This window comes from Cervus elaphus, chromosome 29 (genome assembly GCF_910594005.1).
Source record: "Cervus elaphus chromosome 29, mCerEla1.1, whole genome shotgun sequence".
In the NCBI taxonomy this organism is placed as follows: domain Eukaryota; kingdom Metazoa; phylum Chordata; class Mammalia; order Artiodactyla; family Cervidae; genus Cervus; species Cervus elaphus.
In genome coordinates this window covers 55,050,493-55,073,134 of record NC_057843.1, presented here as the reverse complement: position 1 = coordinate 55,073,134, position 22,642 = coordinate 55,050,493, and the positions used below count along the sequence as shown (strand labels likewise).

The 22,642-nt window shown below is 43.3% G+C and overlaps 1 protein-coding gene across 9 annotated transcripts in view; it reads left to right on the top strand.

Annotated features, from left to right (window-relative positions):
* Positions 1–22,642, top strand: part of LOC122685802 (transducin-like enhancer protein 1) — a 91,626-nt gene that overhangs the window by 8,732 nt on the left and 60,252 nt on the right. For all 9 annotated transcript variants that reach the window (XM_043890747.1, XM_043890750.1, XM_043890745.1 and 6 more), the window contains exon 5: positions 21,728–21,790. In XM_043890747.1, coding sequence (XP_043746682.1) covers positions 21,728–21,790 — 63 coding nt within the window. The remainder of the gene's footprint in view (positions 1–21,727; positions 21,791–22,642) is intronic.

Sequence of the window (22,642 nt, the reverse complement as noted above, 5' to 3'; positions counted from 1 at the left end):
AGATTCCTGTATTACTATTCACTTGGCTAAAGAAAAAACAATGGTTTCTAAAATTGTTTGCAAGACCACAGTGATTACAGAATGGTTCAGTTTATAGATCACCCAGTCACCATAATGCTTTTTGTGAAACTACAAGAAATATTGACACAAAATTTTACCAACTAACCTGTGATTTCAAACAAGTCTGTGTTTCGTTATTTTACATTTCAATTTTTGGTACCTAGTAAATTTTTAATTCTGCTTGCCTACTTTAAAGCAGCATAGCAGTCATAACCATGAGAATATTGTTTACCTTCATCCCACCCCCCATGTTTTCATTACTAGATACAACAAACACATTTTTCTAGTTTTTCTAGTAGCATTATTTGCTACTTGGTCATTCTTTGACCACAAAATATGTTTGCCGGAAAAGGGACTGGGGAAGGCTATTTTGAGTATAAGGAAAATCAGACCAGAAGAATTCTGTTCATTGAATCAGCTTTTTCACCTGCCAAATAGAGGAAAAATTGCTATTAAGCATAGTGGGTGTGCATGCTGAAAGGGGTAGTGTACCTATTTTCAATAGATATTCAGTTCAGTTCAGTTTAGTCGCTCAGTCGTGTCTAACTCTGCGACCCCATGAATCGCAGCATGCCAGGCCTCCCTGTCCATCACCAACTCCTGGAGTTTACTCAAACTCATGTCCATCGAGTCGGTGATGCCATCCAGCCATCTCATCCTCTGTCGTCCCCTTCTCCTCCTGCCCCCAATCCCTCCCAGCATCAGGGTCTTTTACAGTGAGTCAGCTCTTCCCATGAGGTGGCCAAAGTACTGGAGTTTCAGCTTCAGCATCAGTCCTTCCGATGAATATTCGGGACTGATCTCCTTTAGGATGGACTGATTGGATCTCCTTGCAGTCCAAGGGACTCTCAAGAGTCTTCTGCAACACCACAGTTCAAAAACATCAATTCTTCAGCACTCAGCTTTCTTCACAGTCCAACTCTCACATCCATACATGACCACTGGAAAAACCATAGCCTTGACTAGATGGACCTTTGTTGACAAAGTAATGTCTCTGCTTTTTAATATGCTATCTATGTTGGTCATAACTTTCCTTCCAAGGAGTAAGCGTCTTTTCATTTCATGGCTTCGGTCACCATCTGCAGTGATTTTGGAGCCCAAAAAAATAAAGTCTGACACTGTTCCCACTGTTTCCCCATCTATTTCCCATAAAGTGATGGGACCAGATGCCATGATCTTAGTTTTCTGAATGTTGAGCTTTAAGCCAACTTTTTCGCTCTCCTCTTTCACTTTCATCAAGAGGCTCTTTAGTTCCTCTTCACTTTCTGCCGTAAGGGTGGTATCATCTGCATATCTGAGGTTATTGATATTTCTCCCAGCAATCTTGATTCCAGCTTGTGCTTCCTCCAGCCCAGTGTTTCTCATGATGTACTCTGCATATAAGTTAAATAAGCAGGGTGACAATATACAGCCTTGACATACTCCTTTTCCTATTTGGAACCAGTCTGTTGTTCTGTGTCCAGTTCTAATTGTTGCTTCCTGACCTGCATATAGGTTTCTCAAGAGCCAGGTCAGGTGGTCTGGTATTCCTATTTCTTTCAGAATATTCCACGGTTTATTGTGATCCACACAGTCAAAGGCTTTGGCGTAGTCAATAAAGCAGAAATAGATGTTTTTCTGGAACTCTCTTGCTTTTTCGATGAACCAGTGGATGTTGGCAGTTTGATCTCTTAGATAGTTATTATTCATTTGATGAAGTGGAATAAGTTGTCTTTGAGAACATAGGTACATTTGAACTTGTATGTCCAAATCATGCTACTTGTTAAACCGCTGAAATAAATACACGTGGTACTAGGCTGGGTTGTTTTTTTTTTTTTTTTCTTTTTTCCCCCTCTGCTGCATGGCTTGAGGACTCCTAGTTCCCCAACCAGGGATTGAACCTGCACCTTCAGCTGTGAAAGCACCGAATCTTAACCATTGGACTTCCAGGAAATTCTCTAGACTGGGTTTGATAGTACTGTCTTTAGTGATCTCACTAGCTTTGTACAGCCTGTCAGTAAAAAGTTTAAAAACGTATCCCCAGACTTGTTTACTTATGAATTGGTAAGTTCTGTAAGTATGTTACTATACTGATTGTTGTATACATGTATAATAAATGGAAACTTTAATTGGAGGGGTTAACATCAAAGTTCTCACAGTCTCGGGGCTCCCTGTCGGCTTGTCCGGTGTGGCCCCTGGGACACCCTGACTCCAGGGTCCATGTTAACGCACATTGTAAACAGTCTTGGAACGCTCTTCCTGGAAGGGAGCGTCTTTAAGGGAGTGAGTGAGGGGCTTGGGTCTTTTCATCTCTTTGGTATGCCCAATTTTCCTAATTTCTCTGGTGGTTGCCTCTTTGCCCATCACTCATAGCCTCTGTGTCTGCCTCTGGTCACTGTCCCTGCCAGTCTTACCTGGTCACCTCCATCCTCTTCCCTCCAGGTCATTTAATCCAGCCAAATGGGTCCCTTCTTCATACCTAAAACATGCTTTGTGTTTTTCTGTTTTCTTAAATGTCCAGGCTTTTTGGTCAAAGTTCACATGGCCTTCTTCAATATCCTTCAAGATCCAGTTTAAATACCAACACTACCTTTTTACTTCAAGACCTTCCATGGCTGCTCCCAGCAGGAGGCTGTCACATCACTTATTTTTGCTCTGATTTTTGTACTAGTGTTTTCATGTGCCTTTTTCTGTTACTTCAACTATGCTGCAGTCTGCTTGAGGCTTGAGTTTGAGATTTGCATCTTTCACAGTGAGTTTGAGTAGGCATTTAAAAATTTAAAAAAAAGAAGTATTTATTTATGTATTTGGCTGTGCCAAGTCTTAGTTGTGGCACGCAGGATCTTTTTTCTTTTTTTTTTTAATGCAGTGTGTGGGATCTTTAGTTGTGGCATGTGGGATTTGGTTCCTCAACCAAGAATTGAACCCAGGCCCCCTGCATTAGGATTGTGGCATCTTAGGCACTGGACCACCAGGAAAATCCCTAAGTAGGCATTTAAGTAGCATTTAATGTGCCCTCAGAGGAGGTAGAGTAACTATTTTGGATCTTGAACCCATATGAAAATCAGGTAAAACCTGCTTGGCAAAAAACCGTATGCATTTTGATACACATGGAGCTTTGCCAAACAATTTTGGCTCTTTGTGGACATCTTAAGATCCATCAGCAAGTCCATGGAATCTAGATTAAAAACTTGAATCTGGAGTACCAGTATGAGTCCTGATGATAAAATTAAGAGTGAAATCTGTTTGGTTTCACCAGATGTTTTGTAGGATTACAGTCCTAATCTCATCCAACCACTTTTGCTCAGATGTTTTTCTTTTGGAAAAATGATTTATAGTCAAGTATCTACAGAGGCTACTTAGGGAAGTTTAATTAGAGTAATATATTTCAGTTTGTAGTAAAAAGATAAAAAGAAAACAGAAGTCGTATGTAGTATGTTGCTGAGGTCTGGGTTACTGCTCTGGGAACCACCGTTTGTGTCCTCAGGATGACCACAGCCACTAACAGAACTGCGGATAAGCTGCATTACAGGCTTCTCCCAGGACATTAGACTTGACCTAGTCACCAGGTTTCTTAATAATCATACTGTTGATTATTTACTTACAGAGGCTTCCCAGGTGGCTCAGTGGTAAAGAACCCACGTGCCATTGCAGGAGATGCGACTCCTGATCCCTGAGTCGGGAAGATTCCCTGGAGAAGGAAATGACAACCCACTCCAGTATTCTTGCCTGAAAAATTGCATGGACAGAGGAGCCTGGTGGGCTACAGTCCATGGGGTTGCAGAGAGTCAGACCCGACTGAGCATGGGCATGGTTCACTTGTCTTAACAGAGTTCATCCCCCACCCCAAACATTTTACTATGAAGAGTTTCAAATATACAGAAAAGGAGAAAGAAATGTAAAGTGAACACCTTGTATTATACCCACCTATTTGATCCCAAGAGTCTGTAAAGTAGCATTTTTGTAATATCTCTGCCTGTCCCGTATCTTGCATAGAGTATGCTTGCCTTCTGCTCACCCTGAAAGATAAATAGATAATTCAAGCCTTTCTTTTTTTTTTTAAAATTAATTAATTTATTTATTTTACTTTACAACAAGCCTCTCTTTAGCAACCTTTGAGGCTGATGCACATGGAAGGGGAGTTTCTCCAAGTATACTCTTAAGAATTCCATCTGAATAGGTGTTTATTGCATTTTGTAACATTTTCCTTCTAACTTGTCCTTTGTGTTTTTGGTGTGATTGTATTAGATGATCCACCATTAAGTGGTGTTGGGGTGCTTGCTCTTATGCTCTCACCTGAAAGCAGAGGTTTGTACTTAAAAAAGCCAGATTCCCCTTCCCCTTTTGGTGCTTGATAATGCACCTTTCAGATGTGATCGGCAAATTCACCAGGGGAACAGCTTAAGTGCTGATAGGTAGGAAACTGGGAAGGACTCTGATTAGGACTCTGATTTTGAACTTTGTGTGAATGGAAGCTCTCCTGATGGAGAATTTAAGGTGGCCTCTCAGATGCTGTGGGCAGTATTAGGATGTGCATTGCCGGAGACCAAAACCTCTTTCAGGATCCTGGCATGAGGAGGAGGCCCTCCAATGCTGGGGCCTCTAGGAGTGTAGCCTTTGTCCTCTGTGCCCTCCTGATGCCTTGAGCAAATAGCTGGGCAGAGCCCCTTACAAGTAAGGTGACTGGCCAGTGTATTGACACGCACAGATGCGATAAAAAACTGCATTAGGAGGTGAGCCATTGGGATTTGCAGTAAATATATTACAGAACACAAGTGACTTGCCGATACTGCTTGTTTAGCAGTTTGCAAGGGCAATGGCAGTATGGATTTTTGAATTAGAAGGGAAGGGCTGTTCTTTCTCTGTGCAGGAACATCTAGTTGATGGCTGGGGAGAAAATTGATTTAGAGAACAAAATGCAGCCGCCTTTATTTGTGCCATTTGAAAGGCTTCTATGGATTAGTGAGTGTAAATAAAAAGGTTGCTTTTGGTTTAGGAAAGGGGGTTTTAAACATTGATCTGCATCTTGGTCTGGTATGGAGAGAAAAATGGTTGGACCCCTGCGATGGAGGAAGGGCATCTGGTCCCCATGCAGCCTGCAGCTGCAGGTGCCCACTCAGTTCTCAGACACTTGTCTGTTTCAGCACTTTGGCTTTCAAAAGTCAGCTTCTTGGGTTTATTATTGTTGGTTATTGTTTAGTCGCTAAGTCGTGTCAGACTCTTTGAAACCCCATGGACTGTATCCCTCCTGGCTCCTCTGGGTATGGGATTTCCCAGGCAAAATATTGGAGTGGGTTGCCATTTCCTTCTGCCATGATCTTCCCGACTCAGGGATCGAACCTGTGTCTCTTGCATTGGCAGGCAGATTCTTCACTACTGGGCCACCAGGAGTAGGCTTATTTGGGACATGAGAGGAAATAGTCTTAGCTCCATGTATTGAGCTCCATGTGCCCCAGAAATTGTACAGTAGGTTGTTATTGAGTCACTGACTCATGGCCGACTCCCTTTGCAACTCCATGGATTGTATCCCGCCAGACTCCTCTGTTCATGAGATTTCCCAGGCAAGAGTACTGGAGTGGGTAGCCATTTCCTTCTCCAAGGGATCTTCCTGACCCAAGGTTCAAACCCTTGTCTCCTGCATTGCAAGCAAATTCTTTACCATTTAGCCACCTAGGAGCTCTCTGTAAATCCTTCCAGCCTCCCTTGGATATTAATTATCCCTCCCTGCAAAGGAAAAAAAACAGGCAAGAAGGTTGGGGATGAGAGGAGCACCGACTGGATAGGGTGGTTTTCAGGACTGAGTGAGTTTCTCCATGCAGGAGCCTGTACTTGGGCCGTCTCAGGACAGCTGATCTCAGAATCTGCTATTGGCTCTACTATTGATTCCTTTTAAACTGTACACTGTATGTGGAATTCTAGGCCATGCGCCCTATTGTTTTTCCAAGTCCAGTTTCCTTCCTTCCTGCGTCTGAACTGTTTGCTTTCCAGTATTTCCCCTCAAAATTTTTATTGTTTGTTTACTTCTAAGATCAGGAGCATTTGTCTGTAGGTTCAAAAGGACGTTTTTTTTTTTTCCCCTCTCCTTTTTTAATCTCTTATTGGCAGCCTCTGTAGTGGCTCAGTGGTAAAAGAATCCACCTGGGGTCCAGGTGGATGTAGGAGATGTGGGTTTGATCCTTGGGTCGGGAAGATCCCCTGGAGGAGGAAATGGCAACACACTCCAGTATTCTTGCCAAGAAAATCCCATGGACAGAGGAGCCTGGCAGGTTACAGTCTGTAGGGTTGGAAAGAGTTGGACACAACTGAGCGCGCGCGCGCGCGCACACACACACACACACACACACACACACACACACACACACACACACACACACACACACACACACACACACACACACACACACACACACAGTCTAGAGGAATTAAGATGCCTTATTTAAGTCAAACAGCAAAGTGTGCCCTTGGACAGAGGAGCCTGGCAGGTTACAGTCTGTAGGGTTGGAAAGAGTTGGACACAACTGAGCGCACACACACACACACACACACACACACACACACACACACACACACACACACACACACACACACACACACACACACACACACACACACACACACACACACACAGTCTAGAGGAATTAAGATGCCTTATTTAAGTCAAACAGCAAAGTGTGCCCTTGGAAGGCAACAACGTTAAGTAGTTAATACAGCTACCAGAGAGAATAGCTTTGTGTTGAGTTTTTTCATTTAAGGGGATGGGTGAGCCACAGAGTACAGTTTTGGTTCATTTTTATGGAAGTGAGTTCTGGCAGAATAAAGGCTGGGAGGTGTGTTTTCTTTTTTTTTTTTCTTTTTGATGTAATGTAGAAAATCAAATTTTGAATTGGAAGAGAGTTTTATTATCCTGAAAAAAAAAAGGGGTGTGTGTGTGTGTGTGGGTGAATTAAAGACAGTTGTTACTTTGTTGGAGAAAGGGAGAAAAAAATCGTGTGTCTTGACGTATACACACATAGAGCTTTTTGGTTTATTTTTTTATTGAAGGATAATTGCTTTACGATGTTGTGTTGGTTTCTGCCATACATCTACACGGATGAGCCGCAGTCATACATATGTTCCCTCCCTCCTGAACCCCCCCATCAACCTCCCCATCCCACCCTGCTAGGTTGTCACAAGGCGCTGGGTTGAGCTCCCAGGGTCACAGCAAATTCCCACTTGCTGTCTGTTTTACATGTGGTAATATGTATGTAATATGCATGTTACATGTGTATGTGTGTTTCCACGCTTCTGTCTCCGCCTGTCCCAGCCTCTCCTTCCCCCGCTGTGCCCACAAGCCTGTTCTCCGTGTCTGTGTCTCCATTGCTGCCCTGCAAATAGAACCATGAGTACCACCTTTCCAGATTTCATATGCATGCGTTAACATGCAATACTTGTGTTTCTCTTTCTGACTTACTTCACCCTATATAATAGGCTCTAGGTTCATCCACCTCATTTAGGACTAATTGCAAACGAAACAACTGACAAAGGATTAATCTCCAAAATATACCAGCAGCTCATGCAGTGCAACACCAGAAAAACAAACACCCCAGGCAAAAAGTGGGCGAAAGACCTGAACAGACATTTCTCCAAAGAAGACATACAGAGGGCCAACAGACCTGAAAATATGCTCAACATCACTCACTGTTGAATGCAAATCAAATGAAATGCAAATCAAAAATGAAATGCAAATCAAAAAAGTGCAGTGAGGTGTCACCTCACACCAGTCAGAATGGCCATCGTTAAAAAATCTACAAACAAAATTGCTGAAGAGGATGTGAAGAAAAGGGAACCCTCTTACACTGTTGGTGGGAGTGTAAATTGACATGTATAGTTTTCTTTGGCCATGAAAATTCTGAAGTGCATGCAAAAATTTGAGTAGATGTGTTGCAATATTTTCCACGTACTCCATGGGCTTGAGATTTTTGTAGACTGTCAGTTCACAATTGCTACTTAAGTGCTAATATTTGAGGAAGCAGGAAAAAACACACACACCCACAAAACCCACAGGAGGGAGAGAAAAGCAAGACCATTGGGATTGGATGGACTGGAAGTTCAGACTGTTGACTCTTACTGCCAGGCATGATGCAGTAGCGACTTTTTGTAAGTGTTTGGGTTAACAGAGGGCACGGCTGGAGAAACCGTGCCAGCGCCTGCTCTCTCGCTTGCCTAAAAGCCCGGCTGCCTGCTGACTTAGGTGTGCTGAGATGCCCCACGTTGTGGCTCTGTGTTTAGCTCAAGCCCTGAAGTCCTCTGAGTGTCCGAGGGGAAGCATGAAGTTCTTGACAGCCCCTCGGCCTGCCAGTTGGCCTGGGCTGCGGAGCCTTTTCCTTTTGTCAGCCGGCTGGCCCCCTTACAACGCCTGGGCCCTGAGCTCCCTGGGAGCCAGTGTCCTTGTCCAGCTACCGAGAAGATTGGAATTGGACCATTGAAATGTGTCCAACTCCTGTCCTTTTTAGCTGACCAAAGGCCAAAATCCTACCACTAACTCAAGAGCGGAACTGCTAACTTTCGAATCTTACGAAAAAAGTCTCTATTTCATAATTGATTATTCTGAATGCTGTGACTATTCTGAATTCATGAATTAAATTAAATGAATGGGGTGTCACATTTCAACTGGATTTCTCTAGGGATACAGAGATTTTTGAACTGGTTGCTAAATCTGTATCCATTCTTACTTTTTATAATGTACAACATCAGATGTGGCTTGCCCGCCTGAAAGAGCCCCGGACAGATCAGTGGTGGTGTACCACTGTCATCTTGTACAGCCGTTGTTTTGGTCATGATTTTATCACAAGGTCCAGTACCCACCAAAAGTTGAGATTTTTATTTTATGATTACTTCTTCTGATAAACTCATTGGTGTCCCTCAAAATGCTGAAATTGCTCAACATTTGTATGGAATGGGTACCAATTGTTGCTTTGCAAATTAAAATAGTATAAAAGGGAAGGGGCTTTTGGGTAGACTTTGCACAGTGAGGATATTGGTGTTGACATCACTTAGAGTTTGGAGTATAGTTTGAAGACCAGACTCTACTGTTTGTCGCATACTGGTTAATATGGCTGTAAAGAGGAATGTGGCTACTTTTCCAAGTCTATTACTCAGGAGGACTGTAAATTTGATTGGCTGTTACAATTCTAGCAGAATCATTCGATTTGAGAGCAATAGAAAGATAAGATATCCAATTACCCAAATGATTTGCAGGGTTAGCCAACGTTGTCATGGAGACACGAGTTGGAACAAATTAAATTTTAAGCAATAAAATAATCTTAAAGCCCGTCTGGGAACAAGAAAATTTGGCAGTGGCACTTACCTGAATTGAATCTTAGCTTGACACGATGTTGTTTGACATTGATATACTGTGGGGGCCTAAACTTACATATGGACTAGCATTACCTTCACAAAGGAGCTTGACCGAACCAGTGAAGAGGAGTATTAGCGTAAAGTCAGGATATTAACATTTATTCCGTGGCTTAAGTGATAATTAGGCTCTGGGTTCCCAGGAATATTTTGTATTTAATGATTGAAATGCTTTAATAATGATTAAGCAGCATTAATTGGACACTTGCAAGAAAAAAGATTCCTCAGCAGCACACAGTTTTTGGAACTGCTGTTCTCCTTTGTGTCAGCAGACGTAATAGAAATCGTGTGGATGTCTTTTGGTGGGGGGCGGAGGTGTGTGAGCATGCATATATTTGCATGTACAAATAAGGAGATTTTTGGCACATGCCCCTGCACTGCAGACGATTCTCCATATTCGTTAGAATTTCTCCTTTGCAGTACTGCTCGCAGACTGGAAAATTGCTTTCCAAACTTGAGCTGATGCCCTAAAACCGGAGTAAGTGTCAGTCTGGGGCTTAGAAGGTTATTTCCCCTTATTAACGTATTGTTTAACTGGTTCCTGGCTTGTGCGGTGGGTTTGAAAACAGCAGAGTAGCCCAGAAGGAGGGAGGCTTTTTATCCACATGTCTATTAGACAGATGGAGATGGAAATTGGTCTGAGGTCAAGCCATTTGCAGCGTGCTCACAGCCTTCGATTTTCCTCTCATCCTCACCGCAGATCATCTCAAATGATTCAGTAATGACCAAAAGTGCAACATTGACCTTTATTCCCTGGTGGATTACTGTGTTTCACAGTCCAAATGGCAGGAAGTCTATTCTGTTCTTCCAGAAGAAGCTCGACATTATTGAGCCAGCCCAGCCCTGTGGGAACCATGCGAGTGCAGACCCGTGTAACACAATATGTGGGTTAAATTTGGTTTCTTGTGCTCTGGGAAACAAGAATTGACATGTCCTGAACCCACATAATTAATGGAAGAATATCTAGGATGCTTTCTAAAAACACTCGAGCACAAAAATTGATTTGTCCACTTGTAAAATAACTGGTGAATGATAGGAGTGGTAACTTCGGGTGGCCCCTGGTTTGTAAATTGTTCTCTCTTGGATTATCCAGTATTCTTTCAGTATTCTTTCATCCCTTCTTGTTTAATTCTTCCCTGGTAAATGTTAGGCAACACATTATAACATTGATGTGTCATTTTAAAGTTACAAGGTGATATGGCTGGGCATAAGGGGTCTTTTCTTTAAATACTTTTAATTATATATATATTTGTGGTCAATCCATGTAGCCCTGACTAAATTATCTTCAGACAGCATACTATTTACCCGCTGAAAGTAGCTTGATTGTTATGTTGGAGAAGTGATGATTATTTTTCTCTTACTGCTTAGATTTCTCTGTGGATCATATTGTGATGCGATGTGATAATCAGGTGCTTTGTTTAAGAATTAATTTGCATTTATTTATGTGTGCTGGGTCTTAGTTGTGGCATGTGGGATCTAGTTCCTCAACCAGGGATTGACCCAGGCCTCCTACATTGGGAGTCTGAACCACTGGGCCACCATGGAAGTCCCTTAATTTGTGTTTAAAATGCTGTTTCTCTTTGCATCCACCTGCATAGCCAAGTTAATAGCCTGTGGTTCTTGAGTGTACTAATGAAGTCTGTCATCTAGGATCCTTGTACTTACCATCTTATAAATACTTAAAAAAGTTCTTCCAAAAGGTGATGCTTTGAACACGATTTTCACCAGCCTATCAGATTTCATTTTTTGTAAATTAATACTTTACTTTGGCTGCATTAGGTCTTTGTTGCTTTGAGTGGGCTTCCTTTAGTTGTGGTGAGCGGGGGCCACTCTCTGGGCGCAGTGCGCCGGCTTCTCTTGCAGCTCACGGGCTCACAGCACGGCCTCATTTGTTGTGCTGCGTGGGACTTAGCTGTCTCACAGCACGTGGAGTCTTTCCCGATCAGGGCTCAAACCTGTGTTCCTTACATTGGCAGGTGGATTCTTAACTACTGGACCACCAGGAAAGTCCCCAGATTTCATTTTAATTATGATCTAAGGTGCTTTTGAGAAAGGAATTTTTTCCTTGACTTTTGATGTCACTGTGCACATTTTTTTTTTTTTTTGCCTCCAACTTTGATGCTTTTCTGGCACTTCTGAGTCCAGGAGAGGACTGTCCTGAGGCAGAAGCCCAACCCCAGTCTGCAATAGGGCCCCCTCCCTTCAGATTCATCCTCTGGCCACTATAGGGGGTAACTTGCATTCTGGAGTTTCTTGGCACATGATGTTGACGGAAAAGAGAGCCCCAGGTTTCAACTGGGAATGCGAGGAACCTTGTCTTCCTTCCCAAAGGACCACCTCTCCAGCAGTTCAACCTGTGAGGAGTCAGGCCCAGAGATGGGGCTTTCCACCTGAGAGTTGAGTTTGGAACTCAAGGATGGCGTTACCAGTGCATACACACACACGTGTCTCTCTAACTTGGGGCCATTCTCCTGCATGTCACATGGCTTTGACAGCGTAGACCTCCTTTGATGTAGGTCATCAAAGTAGCTGCTTTTCCCAGGAAGTTGCTCCAGAACAAGAGTGGCAGCTGTCCTTCGTATGGGTCATTCAGCTGCAGCATGCTTATAAAATTAGGGTCCCTTCAGGCAGGAGATTCCTTTCCCACCATCGAGATTGGCTGAGGATTCCAACCTTTTAGGGAAACATTCATACCTATCCAGTGATCTCCAGATAAGATGTGGGATGTGGGGAGGGGGGATGATGAGAAAAACTAAAGCTGATGATAAATTGTGCTTTATAGTTGTGTGCACTGAATGTTTGCTTTATCATAATGGAGGGGCAGGGGCACAGTGATGCAGACTGTTGGAAGCCAGTACCATCCGGAAATGGGTTTGTTGTTGTTTAGTCGCTAAGTCATGTCCAACTGTTTGTGAACCCATGGACTGTAGCCTGCCAGGCTCTGCTGTCCATAGCATTTCCCCAGGCAAGAATACTGGGACCCTTTCCTTCACCAAGGGATCTTCCCAACCTAGGGATAGAACCCTCGTCTCCTAAATGGGCAGGCAGATTCTTTACCAGTGAGCCACAGGGAAACGGGCCTAAAAGGTTGCTCTGATGAAAAAGACAGGGTTTAAGTGTTATTGCAAAGAAAGTAACTTTCCAAGTTTTGAATCAAGACCATTCTCACAAACCCGGTTTTCAGAGGCTACTTGGTTTTTGCATATTCTTGTGCAGTCTTTGTCTTAACGTAGGCATATTTTATTTTCATAATTGTAATTTTAGCCTTCATGCCATGATGATGCAGCCAGTTCTTCCTCCCACTGATCTTGCTGCTATTGTATGATACTATCTCATTTCTCATGAGCTCCCTAAACGACTTAAGACCTGTGAAGAGGGTGAAAGGTGTAGGCTTGCTCTCTTTCCATTCCCAGAACAATAGGTGATTAATTCATGGTAGTGTTCCGTGGTTCACCCCATGGAGTTTGTCTTGAAACCCTTCTTGTGGCACAACAGAGTGCATTTTCCTCTGACACCACTGAACGCTGTCTTTTTCCATCATGGAACAAGTCAGAACGATTTCCTGTGAGCAGCACTTTCTGAACTCCACAACAAGGGTTTCTGAATAATGGAAATGTGCTGTTTAGGCACTGAAACAGCTGCGATGCTTTTGTCAAGGATGCATCTTTACCAAAATGACAAATTAAAGCCCAAATGCTCTGCTTGGCAACAGTTGGGTCAAAACATTTAAGTCATTAATTAGAAGGAACTGAAGGGGGAAGAATTTACACAAATACACAGCGTTGCAGACTCAACTTCATCTTGGAAAATGCAACTGAATTCTTTAAAAAAAAAAAAAAAAAAGAGGGCAGCCCTCAAGTGGGGCCTGCCAAGCTTGTCATTTGCAAATAAATCAGAAAACTGTCATTGCAGGAAGGAGGACGAATGAATAGAGTTGCTTTGTCCTTCTTTGATGGGCCCCACACTCAAGCCTGCTATTAAAAATGAATGCATTCAAGAGGCTTTGCATTAAGAACATAAACAATTAAGGGCACTTGAGTTGCTCTGCTGAGAGCTGCTGCGAAGAAGATCCGAGAGCTTTCTCCGTAGATGCAGGCCCCTGCGATCTGCCTCACAAGGACTGCCTCACAAGGAGCCGGAGAATGGGAGCAATTAGTGTTGTTATCTCCGCCCAGGCAGCCTTCAGCAGGTTTTTCTTTCCCTTTATTTTAACCCCTCCTTGCTCTGAGAGAAACTGTGAGTGTGAAAGGTGAGCAGGGGAAGGAGAGAGTCGAGTCGGCGCCCTGTTGGAAAGGCTGGGGTCTAGAATGTGCTTGTAGAAGCTGCCAAATGAGGAGGAGGCGGAACATGAAAGTTATGATCTGCCTGTAATTGGCGACTTTGTATTCTGATTAATTGAGCCACTGAAGGGGTTCTGTCATCTGGTCCTCTTTGTTTTGCTTTAATTATCAGGTTGAAGAAGGGGCGAGATTACATTGCCACGGGTGGACTCATTTAAATGAATATAGTTTGAGGTTTCCCACAGTAGGCAAATGGCTTCCTCCAGCCTCGGTTTGTGTTCTTGCCTTGGTCTGATTTTCTAAAAAGGTGTGGAGTAAGGCGATTGTCTCTCTCTGTGGCAAGGCTTTGGAGAGAGACAGATCTGACCTCCCTTCCTGCTTAATTCTGACCCTGGGCGAGTTATTTTAACCTTTCCGGTCCAGTCTCCAAGGGCACCTACACTGACATTTAGAGCCTGTATGTAATTGGAGCTCAGGTGTGTTAAGCAGTAGATGCTGCCTCTGTCATGATTATTCAATTTCCAAGGTTCTCAAAGTGTGGTCCCTCGTCCAGAAATCTGCAGAACACCTGGGGCCTTGTTAGAAAGGCAGATGCTGGGGCGCCAAGACCTCCTGGCTCAGAAATTCTGAGAGTGGGTCCAGCTGTCTGTTTTATCAAACTCTTCAAGTGAACTTGGGGCACTCTTAAACATGATAACCTCATCAGTATATCCTCAACTTAAAGAGATCTCAAGTCCTTTTCATTTGGATTTCCCCCAAATCGTGGCTAGTCATTTATCTCCGTCATTATATTTTAAACAGAAAAGCTACTCTGATGCATTAGAATTTCTGATAAAATTCCCTTTTCATGAGTGTGCTGGTGAAGCAGGGTGCTAGTCTGGTGCGTCGCCGTTGTTCTGAAGGCGCTCTCTAGCCCAAGAAGCCTTTTCCCCTCCTAAAGGGGTGGGCAGAGTATTGGAAGATTATTTGCAGAGTTTTGCATGGATGATTTTGGGTATGCAGTATTAGGCAAACATCTTGAATTATCTTAAGGTACGTCAGAGACCGTGTTCAGGAGATGGGAGATGTATTTGTGGCTTTGTTTTCGTGGATTCTGCTTCATCGGTGGGCCAGGCTGTCTGAAGTTAGGGCTGAGGCACTAGTTCTCTTTGCCTCTGAAGGGCCGGACAGAGGTGTGCTGTTTGGCGGCTGTTGTTTATTTAAGGTTTGCAGTTTAGGACGGAGGCTCCTTGTGAAATGCCTCCTTTGCCTTGCACTGTACTTCTACCCAAGGCAACAGGAGTCCAGTGACCCTGTCATTGACATCCGGGGGCCACGTGTTGTGGTCCCGTCGTTGGCTCAGCAGTGACATGGCCTTGTGCTGTTGTGGTCCTGTGTGGGCTCTGTTGCTTTGGATACAAAGCTGAGTGTGTAAGCTTTGGTTCTGGTCTAGAGTATGCTCCAATTTCCCACTTCCACTTCCTTGGAGAAAGAACTAGGCAGTGAATGTGGCTGCTTATCTTCGTGATCCTGGGCAAATCATTTCATTTAGGCATTTGCTTCTCCATGTACGATAGGATGATGGTGAGAGGGCTGGGCACCCAAAGGTTGTCGGGTTTGTCAGCATCCTTAGGACAAAGTGCCAGGGTCCGTCACAGGAGTGGGGGGCCTGACCACCCTTCCCCATTGAATAATACAGTCAAACGGTAAATCGAGGGCAGGCGACATCTGCAAGGTCACTCTTGGCGGAAATAAGGCGTTGATAATGCTGCCATTGCAGGATAATCACTGGTTTTATTTGGGGTATCAAATTACAGTGCTTCACCACGTGCATATGTTGTTTAAAAAACAACAAAACGCAAGCACATGAACACCACAGCTTTGTTCTACTCCTGGTTCATTTAGTAAGTATGTTGGCTATTTAAGCATCATTATCATAAATATGACTTGAAAATGGTTACCTGCCATGCCTTTGGGTTGATGTCGTGCATTTAACCATTCTCCTAGTAGTAGACAGCTGATTTATCAGGAGAGCAAATGTTAAGTTTTTAAAAAACTCTGCAGATGGTTGTGATGTGTCGAACTACTGTTAAATCTTTACCTGACTTTTTCTCTTTTGCTTTGAAACTTACGCTGCAGTGAGCAGCTTCATGCATGGAATGCTTTTCATTTGAACTATTTCCTTAGGATAAATTCTTAGCTGTGGGAAGCCTTACCAAAAGGTTTGAATAATTTCATGCTCTTGAAACGCATTGCCCAGTTGCTTTCCAAGATGACTGTACCAATTTACTCTTGTCATCAGTAATGTATGATTGCTCCAGTTTCCCAGAAGACTCATCAGCTTTGGATTTCATTATTTTTTTAAAAAATAAGCTAACATAACTGGTGCAGAATGACCCACCTTACTTAGAACTACATTTGCATTTTAGTTGGTTGCTGGTGAGGCTGAACATTTTTTCTGGATTGAAGGCTGTCATTTCACAGACTCTGAACCTTCTAGTCAGAAGGGATTTAGAGATTATCTATTTATTTCCTTTTGTGTGCTTTGTTTTCATGTTCTGGCCCGTTTATCTTTTGCCAGATACTTATGACCAGCTCTCCACTGTGTTTTTCTCTTGGCCTCCTGCTTAGTTCGAGGAAACCAAAAGATCAGTTTGCCAGCCCTCAGCATAAGCGGCATTTTTTTATGATCCATCAATTTGCAATTTAATGGTGGTGGAGTTTCGCCTCCCTAAGCTGACTTTGGGCAGGGTGCCACTGGATTGCTGTGAGACCCATGGGCAATTTACTCTTAAGCAGTCCCCGCCCAGCTTTGAGCCTGCAACAACCCTTATTATATATTACTCGGTGTGTAGTGGAGAAGTGGGCAGCCGTTGGAAAGCAGGCTGGCTCTTCAGTCTGGTAATTAGATGAGGTGGAAGGAGTATGAAGAGGTGGAGAGCTGAGCTTTTAGGAATCATGAAGTCCAAAAACGTAAGTTCAGATGCCCAGAAGATCATATCTTCAGTTTAAGAGCTCGGTTCATTGCTGGCCTTTGAGGTATTTGACCTCTTTAACTCTGTTAAAATATACATGTATCTGAATCTTGCCAGCTTCCCAGATGGCTCAGTGGTAAAGACTTCACCTGCAATGCAGGAGATGCAGGTTCGATGCCTGGGTCAGGGAGATCTGCTGGAGAATACTTTCTCCAGTATACTTTACTCCTGGAAAATGCCATGGATAGAAAGGAGGCTGGCAGGCTACAGTCCATGGGGGTTGCAAAGAGTCAGACACGACAGAGCAACTAAGCAACATCAGCAGCCTGACTCTTGTACTGAGATGTGATTTCTTACTGGAAGCAGAGCCTTTTCCTAACACTGGTTGGGAATGGTTTATGTAGTTCCGTGTTGGTCATTGAGTTTAGGACGTATGGGGATTCTGTTTTGGTTCTGTAAGGCATTCCTTTGAAAGTCCCACATGTGGAAAGGGTATCCTGTGGTCAGTTTCAGTGGGGAGGGTTCAGCGAGGAGCTGTATTAGGAGTCTTCTCTCCTGCTTTCCTGTTAGGTTGAGCTGCATGATGCCGGCCCTGATGCCAGAAGCTGTAGGAAACTGTCCAGAAGCTTCATGTCAGATGTGATTTTCAACATTTAGTCTTAGTTTGCTAGATAAAGTTAAATTGCTCTGGAGGATCTTGAAGGGCCTAGAGTTTGTTTATTGGGGTTACAGGGGACAGGCAGCTTCTGTTTGGATTTGAGGTCGTCCTTAAAGGATTGGGCTGAGAGCACAGCACGTTACAATAGTGCAGCCGTAGTTTACGTATTAGCTTATGTGACTCTGATAAATCACTGAAGGAGATTGGTGATAAGAGACCTGGCGCGCAGCCAGTGAAGGGACTTCACTCAGGACACCTAGGACTACTTTGCTGAGATGCAAACCCAAGTTCTTGGCTTATGAGGGCTGACTCTTATTACCGTAAGCAAATCAGCGAGAAAGGAGTTGGCACTGATGAGAAGAAAAGCTGGTTCTGGGGACTTCCCTGGTGGTCCAGTGGTTAGGAATCTGCTTGCCAATGCAGGAGACATAGGTTCGATCCCTGCTCTGGGAAGATCCTACCTGCTGCAGGGCAACTAAGCCATGAGTTGCAGCTACTGAAGCATGCGCACAGCAAGAAAGACTTTGTAGCCAAAAATAAAATAATACATGATACACTTTTTAAAAAAAGCTGGTTCTGGCCAGACGGACTCCTGCTGCTTCGGTGGGTGCTTGCCACCCCTGAGGCAAGGCCTGATGCCGGGGCCTTTACCAAGCTGGGTAAGCTTTTGGGTGCAATGCTTCCATGCAAATCTGGTTTGGGGCTGGCTCTTGAATGCTGACTTAGTGTTATCGCCTTACATGGTGTCAGAAATATAGACACAGGGTAAGTTTACTTATAAACAATATGTCTGTTGGAAGGTACCAAATACAGCTTCAGTTTTGGTCAGGAAAATGATTTCTAGGTGGAAAACACAGTTAGCCTGCAGTTTTGTTTTTGTTTTTTTTTTCTTTTTTCCATTGGAGTTGTCCGGTCTTTGGAAGAGGTATAAAGGAGGCAGTCTGAAAAGGTTATAGGACTTTCTCAACACCTGCTTAAGCAGGGTCAACTATCCAGTTTAACCTGCTTGTAAACTCTGTGGTCAGGAATAGAAGCGCAGGTAGAGAACACTGCTGCTCGTTAATTTGTGCTAAGTCCTTGTCAGAATATCCTTATGTTGAAGCAAGAGATGATGCTGGAGAATCGCTGTCAGTTGCCATGCAGACTGTTTGAAGGGCGGCAGTGGTGGTGATGTGTGAGACCTCCCAGAGCACGGTCAGGGAGGTCAGGTGCGTCCTCACGCTGCCAGGAGCAGGGACTCCACAGCTGGCTGGGAGAATTTCAAGGTAAACCAGAGGTGAGATTGGAATCTAGATTTCCTGGCTCAAGGTCAAGCTCACTTGTCAGAGGATGGTTTTAAGATTAGGGATCAGAGACCTGGCAGAGGAAGGAGACAGCTGGGACAAGATCCTTCTCTGTTGTTCTCGTTTCTGTTTCTTTTCCAAACCATTTATTTAGAATTCCCAGGACAAATGGTATGGCTTTTGATGTTTCTGCATCAGTTTGAGCTTTGATCTTTAACACTCGTCCTCCTGTTGCAGTCTTAGCTGCTCTAACCCAATTTATGTGGTCTGTGCTTTTAATCCGTACTTCTTTTATTTTCCTCTTAATATTAAAGGATTAATATTAAAGGTTTATGAGTTCATTTCATTCAGACCTGGTCTTAACTGTCCCCTGACAGTGAAGTTCACTTCTACCTTAAAGCCACTCTGTGTAATAACATATATAATTATTAATTAAAGAGGAGATCATCTTTCCTTCTTAAACTAAAATAAATTCCATGTAGGTCAAGTAATTAAATGTAGAAAGTACAGCCATAGCAGCACTAGAGGAAAATTAAGAATGGCTTCTTTAATTTGGGAGTGTTCTCATCCTGACCCAAAGGCCAGGAACATAGGAAGGCTATTCTTTAGTCCGACCATGTAAAAATGTAGTTATGCACAGCAAAATACCCATACTAAGCAAGGTTGAAAGACAGGTGACAAGGTGGAAAAACTGTGGAAAAGTCAGTCTATATCTTATGGAAGGAACTACTACAAAAAGACAAGGGTGAATAATTACCAAAAGAAAAATAAAGTGGGCCAATCAATATATGAAAAGATGTTTAACTTCAGGAAGAATCAGAGTAATGCAAATAAAAATGAGATCATTTTTTAATCTATTAGATGGATAAAGATTTTAAAAAGGTCAGTGAAACGCACTATTGACACTGGGTGGGGGAGCAAGCACCATCATAGACTGATAATATAAATCAGTAAGCTTCTCTGCTAGGCAGTTTATCAGCATGCATTACAGTTTAAAATATGCAGACACTTTGACCTAGCAATTTCGCTTCTAGAGATTCCTTTTAGAGATCTGGGGAAAGGGTTATTTGACGTAGAGCGTGTAATTGTGGAAAATTAGGTGAAAAATAAATATCCCCCGATGTTGGGAGCGTTCAGACACCTGACTGCTTGTGTAGTGGGATATACTGATGATGTTCTTACTCATATCTGTTTTTATGGAGTGGAAGGGTGTCCGTGACACGTTTGAGTGGAAGGAACAAATTACAGAAGAGCAGTATACCTCATGGGACCCGTTGATATGGAGGTGTCTCTCTGCACTCTGGGCTTGTGCACACACAGATATTGAGAGCCTGGGGGTTGCTTCTCAGGATCACCACAGGGTTACTGTGGTTGTCTCTGGATGGCAGACTTTGTTCTTGTGTATTTCTGTGTAGCATACATCTGCGTATATGTACTCAGAGTGAGCAGATGTGATTTTTAACATTGGAAAACATGAAGAGAATTTTGGAGGCCGGGTAAGAACAGAATGCTCTTGGAATGTATGGGAGGTGGAAAGTGGAGAGCGAGGACCTCAGACCCCACAAAGGGCATCTCTGCCCCTTTATGTCTACCCAGACATACAGGGTAGAACCTTGTTGCAAAGGCAAGGGTAGCTGGCCCATGCTTTCCAGGAGAGCCATGACCTTGTGTTCGCTTGAGTGGGTGGCTGTGATCAAACGAGCTAGGTGGGGCTGACCCAGTTTTGTGATGGCACCTGCTACAGCTCGGCCCTTTTTGCATGTACGTTCTGTTAGCTCCACTTGTTCAAGCAAGGTCATGGGATTGTTCTCTACACCAGTGATTTCCCTTTCCAGTACATTTCTTCCAAGGCACGGTCTGTAACCCTGTCTCAGTGGTGGTCAGGGAGAATTGAGTTGGATTGGCGTAAATCCAACCCCATAAAAGGAAAGGCTTGTTGCTCAGTTAACTGGAATCATCTCAGAGGACAAAAGGCAGCTCCTTTTTATGTACTTGATTATACAGTTCCTGAGGTTTCTGCTTTATCTCAGTTATTCCATTCTCTCTTTCTCAAGGGCATGGCTGTGCTCTGCTTATTTTGTTTCCTCCCCATAGTCCTTTTCATTGCCTGGGTCAGTAATGGAGGTGGCATCGGTAAGCATTGACAGAAATGATGGAATACATACATAAGGTCAACTTGGGACTCTTCAGATGTCTTTCTCCACCCCCCGCTCCCCCCAACAGAACTGTTCTTCAGAGTTAGAGGAAAGCAGGTCCCGTTGCATTGCTGCAGGGCTTGGGGGGAGGGGTGGGCAGGGGGATCCTTCTTCGTCTGGGAGCAGAGCACACCGTATTCCCTCCTTTGCCAGTTTGTCCCTTGTGCAGAGGGATTCCTGTGCCTTTGGAGCTGAGCAGGGACTTTTCCTCCTTGCTCTAGAATAGCCTGTGCTGCAGACACTCAGGACCCATTTTCTTAAACTCATTGGAACTGTGGGCCCTGTCACTTTGCTCCTGGCATTTGATGCTGAATTGTGGTAAAACTTTACAGATATCCAGAACCCCTCGACTTGACTGTCTGGATTTGAGTCTGTTTCAGCAGTGTTTTCTAGGCTTGTTTGCAATTTTGAAACTTGGTGAAGGCTTACTAACGTTAAAGTTCAATTTCAGTTGTGCAGGAGTCAAAACAAATGGAAGGAGGTCTTCCACTCTCTCGCTCTGGACCTTATCTTGAGAGCTAGTCTGCTTTGGCAGTGCTTCTGCTCTCCAGGGTTCTGACTTTGTTTGAATGAACTTGCTTCATAAAAGTGCTCTGGTATGCCATAATTGAATAAGTGTACAGAAGGGTTTGGAATCACCAGGTTAAATGATTATATAGCCTCAAACTGCATAGATTTTCTGACTCAATTAAACTACCCATTATCTCTTATTTAAGTGACCAATAAAACGTGCGATTATGTCTTTCTTTGCAAGTGGGATTAATATCTACTGTTTATCTCAAGATAAATATTGCTCACATAGCCTGGGAAAGCAATTTTATGCCCTCAGTGAGGCAGTAGAGGACTCCACTGTTGGGTATGAGGTTTTATCTTTCTGAACCGATTATGAAATACGCTAACCATTTATATGGCTTTGTCTTTATAGACTGAAATCGCCAAGAGATTGAATACGATTTGTGCACAAGTCATCCCATTTCTGTCTCAGGAAGTAAGTAAAGCTGTTCAGCTGTTAAAGTGCAATTATGTTGCTTCTCTGTTTGCAAATTAGCTAGTTTTAAGATGTTAATTTTATCATGAGGAACAAGTGTGAAGAACATCTGTTACAGCTGAAGTGTGTAAACCCCCTGCTATTCCATCTCAGATCTAAGGGCATACTGTGGAAGTGACGATAGCTCAACCTTAAATTAATTCTTTTCTATGGAAAACTGCAAAATGACTGCCAAGCATAAAGCTTTTCTTAGAGGAGTAGTATAAACTTGATAGCTTCTGATGATTAATGTGTCCTTTTACTGTTTCTTTTACTGCTTTTTAAAAATGGTTCCATCAGGGTTGACTTGATCATGGGAGCAGGTATTTCATTTGTCCTTGTACCTCAAGGCAGATTGACTTAATGCTGTCTGTGGAGGGAGTGGATGCCAATACTCTTAAGGTTAAGAGCATTCATGTTACATGTTCATGTTACCTTGGCTTACAGAGTTATATCCATATAGGAGCCATTTTATTAAGTTGCAAAGTCATAGATAGGAGTTTAACCTTAATATTTTGAGAGGGGAAAGCTCTTTGTGTGAGTAAACCTATGAAATTGACTCAAAACCAGTTTTAGTTTTGCCTTAAAGTTTACTTTTGGATACAAGCTAATAAATGTAAAACTGTGTTTTAAGTGTGTACAGGATGCGTATATCTTGAGACAGTGAAAAGCTTGTGGGCCTTGGAGCTGGAATGCTGAGTGTCTGTCCTTGTTGGCATTTACCGCTCCATGCTGCGTAGCACCATCTCTGCTCTCACTATGGCAGCCTTTTCCAGCATAGCACTCACGTGATGTTACAGTTTAGATTTGTTG